Source organism: Dipodomys ordii, unplaced genomic scaffold, assembly GCF_000151885.1.
Source record: "Dipodomys ordii isolate 6190 unplaced genomic scaffold, Dord_2.0 Scaffold88, whole genome shotgun sequence".
Classification (NCBI taxonomy): domain Eukaryota; kingdom Metazoa; phylum Chordata; class Mammalia; order Rodentia; family Heteromyidae; genus Dipodomys; species Dipodomys ordii.
In genome coordinates this window covers 2,244,731-2,253,982 of record NW_012267304.1, presented here as the reverse complement: position 1 = coordinate 2,253,982, position 9,252 = coordinate 2,244,731, and the positions used below count along the sequence as shown (strand labels likewise).

General features: G+C 34.7%; 1 protein-coding gene across 1 annotated transcript in view; it reads right to left on the bottom strand.

Moving 5' to 3' along the window:
* Positions 1-1,985: 1,985 nt before the first annotated feature.
* Positions 1,986-9,252, bottom strand: part of Rnf128 (ring finger protein 128, E3 ubiquitin protein ligase) — a 65,473-nt gene continuing 58,206 nt past the window's right edge. The window contains exons 4-7 of the mRNA XM_013025897.1: positions 8,514-8,535; positions 8,244-8,340; positions 7,134-7,302; positions 1,986-3,513 (exon numbers count right to left, since the gene is read on the bottom strand). Of these exons, the coding sequence (XP_012881351.1) occupies positions 3,380-3,513; positions 7,134-7,302; positions 8,244-8,340; positions 8,514-8,535 (422 nt within the window). The 3' untranslated portion in view covers positions 1,986-3,379. The remainder of the gene's footprint in view (positions 3,514-7,133; positions 7,303-8,243; positions 8,341-8,513; positions 8,536-9,252) is intronic.

The following is a 9,252-nucleotide window of genomic DNA, read 5'->3' as shown; positions in this document are numbered from 1 at the left end:
GAGCTACAGCGCCACTTCCAGTTTTCTGATGGTTTATTGGAGATAGGAGTCTCGCGGTCTCTCCTGCCTGGGCTGGCTTTGAACCGCAATCCTCAGATCTCAGCCTCCTGAGTAGCTAGGATTATAGGCGTGAGCCACCAGCGCCCGGCTTGCTTGACCATATTTTAAAGATAATATAACCTGAGTCCCACTAAACTTACAAATACTCAGAAAACCACTTGTTAAGTTGGAGACTCCCAAATACAGGCAATATTATTTACTGTCACTGTTGAAAATAATCAGCTTACATTTTGACAATTATGTAAGTGTATAAATATTAAGACCAAAGTAAAGAATATTGAATGATAATGGCAACAATAATATAATTCACAATTGGCATGCAATTACTTTCCTTAGTATATAATTCAAGAGAATCCAAAACATGTATCTATAGAAAGACTGCTAAAATTTTGCTAAAAATTTGCTAAATTTTACATAGTAAAATTAAACCCAAGGGTTTAACTGATGAATAGATAACCAAATGTGGAATAACTATGTAAAGGAATATTACTGAAATATGAGAAGAAATGAATTACTGATACATACTACAATATGGATAAAACTTGGCCTGTGTGCCTTTGATCATATAAAATGATATTTATCAAAATGAATTCCAGAAAATTTTTTGTCACAGGAAGTATAAGGCAATAGGTGAACAAATGCAGTAGTGGTACTCATTAGACATTATATTGAAAATGAACTATACAACTTGAGAATAGGAGGGAAAAACTGGGAGAGAGTCAAGGAAGGGGTGACATTTTACAAAAAGAAATGTACTCTTTACCTGACTTATATAACTATAACCCCTTCGTATATCACCTTTACAATAACATATGAAAATGTTCAATAAAATAAACTAGCAAAACTTGAAAGCATTAATGGGAAACAAATTACAAATGGCTATGACTTGTATGATTACATTCATATGAAAGTTCCAGAACAGTCAAATCTATGGAGACAGAAAACAGACTGGTGATTATATGGAACTAAGAATGAGACCAGGAATTGACTGTCAGTGATCCTGATGAAGGCTTTAGGATAATGGAATGTTCCAAAAGTGGATAGTGATAGTAGTCTTTACATTTGCTAAATATCATCCAGCCATACATTTACAATGACTAAATTGTTATGTAGATTATATTTCAATACAGCTGTTAATTCACAAAGGATACAAATTTCTTGCCAAAAGAATTACTACACATTTGAAATAAAATTAACTCAGAATTTAGGTAGTATATTCATATTCCTAGCATTTCATCACTTGAAATACGTACATTTACTTGAGAGTTGGAAATGGAGGAATCATGGTTCAAGGCCAGCTTAGACCCTTCCCCTCTCTAAAAAAATATGAGCTAGTGAGACTTTATTTCAAAAAGAAAAGAAAAAGATCCAAGGTGTATGGTAGTTTATGCCTATAATTCTATCTACTAGGGAGGTGGAGGTATGTGGATTGAGGTTTGAGGCCAGTGCCAAGCAAAAGGCCAAGGTTGTCTGGAAAAAAAATCAACTAAGGTGTAAAGGGGCTGTGAGTGTGGAAAGGAATGTAGATAAAATGGCAGAGCACTTGCCTAGAGCAAGCATGAAGCTCAGAGTTTAAACCCTAGTGCTGTTAAAAAAAAGACTTGAGTACATCTGGTTTGATAATCATGATTTTGAAGTTTCCAAGCATCTGTGTATTATTTACATGTTTTACAAAAGAGATGCATTGAACTCACCATCATCCTAAGGTCATAATTTAAAGTACTAAAGATCCTGATGTAATTGATAGTATGACTTCCTATTTTATTACTGGTCAGATTCATATGCTGATAAATCAAATAATTCATGATTAGTTCATTGGCATTAAGATGGTAGCATGTCCTTTCAAATATGCAATGAAATAGGTAAATATACAACATGCTAAAAGTTTAGTTTTTATTGACCAAATACAACAGTGATTATTTATATCCAACTCTTTTTTTCCTCTCAATCCCAGGCTTATTTTATAGGAAAAGTTAGCATATTCTAGCTAAATTAAATACCATACCACACACTTTTATTGGAATATTTTATTTACATTTTATATTTAAAGAGAATCAATATAAATCGGGATATATTTACAGCATTTCAAATCAGTGTACAAGAATGCAATGGTTTCATCCATTCTATATTCAGCAAACAAAAATACATTTCTGTTCTATTTTTGTCTAAATTCTGCTGGAATTTGCACTGGAAACAAACTAAAACAAAGAGAAGCCACACAGAATACAAATAAAGTGCTTTTTTTAAATAGCTCTATTTAACTTTGGTGGATGAAGCTTCAAACTTTATATTAAGGCACCTGGAATAATTCCCCCCCCCTCAATTCTTTTTTTTCAAACACCAAGGAAATGCATTCACAAAATTATAGTTACATGGACAAAATTTTAGTTTAACATAATTTTAGCCCATTTTGGTCAAATGTAAACTCGATTTTCAGAGTCAACTGTATTTGGAAAACATTTTCTATACACTAAGTTTACAGGACGATTTTTGTACATTAATTCATGCGCAAAGATCAATGACCAATTTTGGTGTGATTTTCTTTGTCATTACCATTTTCCAGCAGTATGGTAGTTTATATACTGTGCTTTTGAAAATCCCCATTTGAGAAAGAGTTGTACAATATTTTCATAAGAAACCTTGTCATCTATAATCTTGTGTCAAGTTGGTGTCACTAATATACCAGTCGATCATTTCAGTGCATAGTGTTTGATAAACTATGCTCGGCACGCAGATGAAATACATTTACCTATTGATCTTAATATGAAAAAGAAGAGAAAGTGAAAAATGAATATTTTGCTTTATCTTTTTCTATCAACTTAATGTAGTTTAAATAGACATTTCATGAAGTGCTAGCCTAAGTTTGCATTGCTTTTTACACTACAATTCCAGATCAATATAAGCACCTGGAGAAAAACCCCTGACACATAAAGCCCAAGCTAAAAGTAGTAGTATTTTTTCATTAAGATACTATCATAAAATAAATTGATTACAGCTACTCCACATTTTAAAAGCAACATGTTTTTATAAGAAAGTTGTTATAAATGAAAAATATGACTACTTGAAGACAATTTGACTGTTTAAAAATGTGATCACTATTCAGAGGAAACTTGCCTATGAAAACATTATCATGAGTTTGTGGAAAAAGTTAACAGGTTAAATATTTTAAGTCATTTAACTATAGTATAATATTAGTCATCTCAGCACTTTCAATATCATTCTTAGTTTATTATGTTTACCCAGTTCATTAATAGTAAACTAGGCCCTGATTGGCAGTCCTGTTATTACTAAAGGTTCAGATTTTCTGTGGATACAGATTTTATGATTTAATTTCTCGAACAGCAGTCTCTTGATCAGAAGGTTCATCTTCTTCAAAAGTTGGGTTGTCAATATGAGGAACAACATCCACAGCCACTGAGCTTGCTTCATGGTTTACCAACTGTAGATTTTCATCTTTAAAAAGAAATGGTAATTTTAGGATCATCTTACCCTTCTCTTAAGACCAAATTCAACATTCATTCCAAGAAGCTTTGAACTTTCTTCTACTTTCATAATTATGCTTATAATCCTAACTACTCAGGAGGCTGACACCTAAGAATCATGTTTCACAGGCATCTGGGGCAGGAAAGTTTGTGATACTCTTATTTGGACCTGAGGCATGGCTCCAATGTTAGAATGCAAGCCATGAGTTAAAAAAAAAAGGCAAGCAAGAGCATAGGACCTGAGTTTAAGCTCCAGTATTGGCACAAAAGAAAAAAAACAAAGTAAAAGTAATAGCAGACAAACCTAAATAGAAGGAAATTCTCCTAAATAATTATAAGTAGCCTTCAAAAGTGTCAACACCATGAAAGACCAAAACCAAGGGAACAGTCTCTAATTGGGAGATTAAGGAGACAGGTCAATGAAATGAAATGTGACACCTTGAGACAGAAAAAGAATTTGTAAGTCAATTGGTGAAATTTGAGTAAGGTCTATATTTAATAGTATTTTATCAGTTAACTTCTTACGTTTGAAAATTGTATATGGTTATGTAAGATGTTAACTTTTATAGAATCTGGTTGAAGGAGATATGCCCATTTTGAAATATTTTTTGTTATTCAATCTAAAATTTAAAATTAAAAAAATAAAATTCAAAAGAAGGGTCTGGGAAGGTGGTCAGTGGTAGAGTGCTTGCTTTGCATGCATGAGGCCCTGGGTTCGATTCCTCAGCACCACATAAGCAGAAAAAGCCACAAGTGGTGCTGTGGTTCAAGTAGTAGAGCACTAGCTTTGAGCTGAAGAGCTGAGGAACAGCGCCCAGGCCCTTAGTTCAGGCCCCACGACGACCGACCGACCGACCGACCGACCGACCGACACACACACACACACACACACACACACACACACACACACACACACAATTAAAATGAAGATGAAAAAGTACTGTGCTTGGGTTCTATTTGTTATGGATTCTGACTTAACTGCTCTGAAGTAGAACCTGTGCATCATTACTCTTTAAAATCTCTCCAAATAGCTGGCTAGCAGTAGCTAACCTGTAATTGTAGCTACTCAGGAGTTTGAGATCTAAAGATTGGGCTTCAAAGCAAACTACTAGAAAATCAGAAATGGAGCTGTGGCTCAAGTGGTAGACAACCAGCCTTCAGTGAAAAAGCTTAAGGGACAGTGTCCAGGCCCTAAGTTCAAGCCCCAGTATGGACACAAAACAAAATCTCTGCAAGTGATTGTGAGGTACAGCTAGGGCTGACAACTAAGGGCCCAATTCAGTAGTTCTCAGAGTGTGGTAGTAGGACCAAAAGCATCAGTAGTACCCAGAAACATGTTAGAAATGCAGATTCTCATGCCCCAGACCAGAATCATGGAGTCAGAATCTCTGATGGTGTCCTTGGTTTACCATGCATTGCAGGGGATTTGATGAGCACTTCACTTTGCAGACTAGTATTCTAATAATGAGATACATAGAAGATAGATACATAGAGGATGTGAACTTTCTGTTTACAAAGTTATGCAAATCACATATCACAATAAGAATCACTGGCTAATATTCAAGATTCTCAAACTAGCAATATACAATAAGAGACAAAGCTGAATTTGTTCTAAGTGGTCATTTAGTCAACACAAATTTGTGTACCTTCCATGTGGCAGGCTGTGCTAGGTTCTTGGTAAGCAATAGTAAATATATAACTTTCCCTACAGAAAATAAAATTTAAAATTCATATTCATATTTAAATTTACTAATTCATATTAATTTCTTAAAGATATTAAAATCATATTCCAATTAGTATTCAGTGCAATATTTTTGGATGTTTTGGGCTGTCTTGGGGATAGAGCCCAGAGTGTCAAACCTTAGTGCTCTACCACTAAACTACATACCCAGACCCTTTCTAAAATAATTCAATGCAATAAATGGAGTGATAGAAAATTTACAGAATCAGAAGGTATTCTAGGAGTCAGGCATGCAAGTCATAAGAAATTTCTTCAAGAGGGAGCAAATTTTAAAGGGGGAAGCAAGAGTCTCCAAAATCTTGAGTGAGGGAATGGGCAAAGAATAGCTCAAACTATGTGTAAAAAGTAAGGTTCAAAATTAGGGGACTGAATTGGGATACTGATGAAAGATAGAGTGGAGAAGAATGTAGGATAACCTAAGAACCTGAAGAAGAATCTTCAGGCACCTTGATGGGTGATAGTATTATTAACTAGGTAAAGAATACAGAAGAAAATTGGGTCCTCATTCCATTTGATTTTCAAATTACCTGCAAAATATTTTCTTTCTTTTTTTGGGGGGGGTCCGGTCATGTGACCTGAACTCTGGGCCTGGGCGCTGTCCCTCAGTTCTTCAGCTCAAGGCTAGCACTCTATTGTTGAGCCACAGCGCCATTTCCGGCTTTTTTCTTTTTGCTTATGTGGTGCTGAGGAATTGAACCCAGGGCCTCATGCATGCAAGGCAAGCGCTCTACCACTAAGCCACCTTCCCAATCCATGCAAAATATTTTCTGCTTACCCTATTCCCCTCGACAAGAACAGATCGTAAAAAAGAAAGTTGGAATGTTTTTGTGTTTTAAAAGCCTAGCATAAATTGAATTATCCCATAAAAGTCACCTTAATTTCCACTAAATTCTATTATCACATTACTGATGAGTAGATTATGTATGGCAAAAGAAACAATGATTTACTATTATAGGCAGAATAGTGCACAGATAATTCAGGTTCTTATGAGTATACTCAAGAAAATGTCTGGAGATTAGATTACAAGAAATACAAATTTTGTTTTTTTTTATGGCTTTGCTCCTCATGACATCTTCAAAAATGGTATCTAAGGACTGATATGCCTCCAGGGGGCAAAGGTTTGTGTCAGGGGAAATTGAAATCTTCACAAGCCATATTGGCATTAGTTTCTTCTACTTCTATGTTAGTTTGGCTATTTCAAAAATGATTAAGAAATACTTTCAAACCAACACAAACGAAAAAGTTCGAAAAGAAGATAGTTTTAATAAGGATTTTCTTGTATAGGCAAACAAGTAATAAAATTCTCTTTATTTTCTCTATTGGTATAAAAAAATGACTAAATTGCAATACAAATTCACATGAGTCCCCAAAGTAATAGATTCTAGTTTCTAACAATTTATTTATTTCCTTGAAAGTGGTCAACAGGTGGCAGCACATACCATTGTTAAATCTAATTTCCTCTATGCACAAGATGAGTTCCTGAGCTTTTGTAGATATTCTGTTATATCATTTCAGGACTCCTTTATCTCCCTTTCTTAATATTTTCAATAAAAATGCCTTGGAAAGTTTATTCTTAGCTTCAGTAAGTAGTTAATGAGCCAACATATACATTGATCAGAGAAAAATCTTCCAATAAATCTTTCTTTTGTGAATAATCTTCACTAATAATGCAGCACATCTATATAAGGAACATTCAACTATGCACATACATTAAGGCAGGGGAACATCTGTCGTTGTATTCATTATAATTAATGAATGTAAGAGCTTCAAAAAGCAGGAGTACTTGGACAGATGCATGATCCACAATGGTCGTTTGTGAGGCACTCATTGCCTCTCACTATGGTACTTACTTGCAGACTGCACATGTTCCTCCAGAGGTGGTTCATCTGCTCCCTGAACTGAAGCATATCCAGAGGATGCAGTCTCACTGCGGTTATCTTCTTCATGGGGCGATGCACTATTGGATGCGTCATTGGATACAGGGACTTGTAAGGACACGGATCCATCTTCAATATCCACCTTTGGAAAGTATTTGAAAAAAAAAGAAAATATTTTGAGTACCTGCTCTTTCTTGCTGTATCACTACAACATTTCTTCACGGATGACTTATTTATACAATATCTCTTAAACTTTTAAACCTATGATCTTATCTGGGTGTGATAGCACAAGCCTGTAATCCTACCACACAGGAGGCCTAGGCACTGACACAGCCGAATCTCAAGTTTGAGGTCAACCTGGGCTATATAACAATGCCCTGTCTCAAAACAAAGCAAAAAAAAAAACAAAAAAAATGGAGCAAGAATTTTAAAACACTATAATTCCTTTTGATGATCACAAAAATCTCTTGCTGACCCCAGTCAGAGCGGTAAATAATCATTAGATTTTTCAATGAGCTGCATATATGACCTATTCATTAGGGTAATCTCAACATAAATAACCTAATGTTTGGCACAAGGCAGTCACCATATGTATTATATATAATATGTGTGTGTGCATGTCCATATCAATATGCTGTCTCTTAGGATAATTGAGAATCACTGTTGTCTATGAACCTGTGCAAGTCATGTGAATTTTTTTGAGCTTAACATCTATTTTATCTTGAAAATAAGCTGTTTTTGCATTTACCAAATCTAAAAAACTTAATATTTTTTAGGTTCTCTCAAATTACATATACTCATTTAACTACAAGTTTGATTGGGTTGAAAAACAGGAGCAATTAAAAGGAAGGTGACAAACTTATAGTTTATATATGTACCAACTCAAATTCTGGCCAAATAGTAAGCACATTTGAGGAGAAGGAAAAAGAAGGGAAATGAAAATGGTCCAAGACAATATTTCACTGTGTCTATGATGTAAATATTATATAGCTCAAAAATAAGGATGTTATTTTCCTGAATGCCTAGGTACATAAATAACACACTGCTTAAGTTCCTTCATGCAAATAGGATAGCAATGTTTACCTCAATTCCCAAAGCTTTGAGAATGTCACATTTGCACATAGGGCAAGTCCTGTGTTCTAACAGCCATGGGTCAACACAGGTCTTATGGAAAATGTGGCTAATGAAAGAAGAAACACATAATTATTAGATATGAAACACAAACAACATTTCATAACTTAGTCTTTGATTGGAGGTCTCTTAAAAACACATACCAAAAATACAAAGAAACCACAAAAACAAATTTGGGAAATTTCATAAGGTACTATTTTTTTAATATAATAGTCTCATTACTGTAGCTTCAGTATTTTTAGTACTCATTCATTAAAAGAGCTAGCATGCTACTGAATATTAAGTCCATTCAATATTTCAAATGTTACATGATTGAAATTGTTACTTTCCTAGATCTAAAATGGAACAATCACTTTCAATAACACAGTAAAATATAACACTATGGATGCTTTAAGCAATATCATGTGTCCCAAGAAGACTAATATTTAAAAGCTATTAAAAAGTATTAAGAGTTTTAAGAATAGCTAAGCATAGAAGAACACCTGTAGTTTCAGCTACATGGGATATGGAGATGACAGGATTGTAATTAAAGGCCAGCTCAGGAAAATATGTTATCAAGATTCTATCTTTAAAAAATCCCACAAAAAACAGAAAAAAGCAAAACCAGGCTTGGCTTAGTGGCACACACCTGTAATCCCAGCTACCTGGAAGGTAGAGGTAGAAAGATCATAATCTTTTGAGGAACCTCCATACTGCTTTCCAAAGTGATTGAACAAAGTTACACTCCCATCAACAATGCAGTAAGGTTCCCTTCTGTCCACATCCCCTCCAACATTTGTTATTATTAGAGTTCTTGATTATAGCCATTCTAACTGGGGTGAGGTGGTATCTCAATGTTGTTTTGATTTGCATTTCTTTTATGACTAGAGAGGTTGAGCATTTCTTCATGTGTCTATTGGCCATCCTTCTTTCCTCTTCAGAGAAGTTTCTCTTTAAGTCTTTCGCCCACTTATTTATTGGG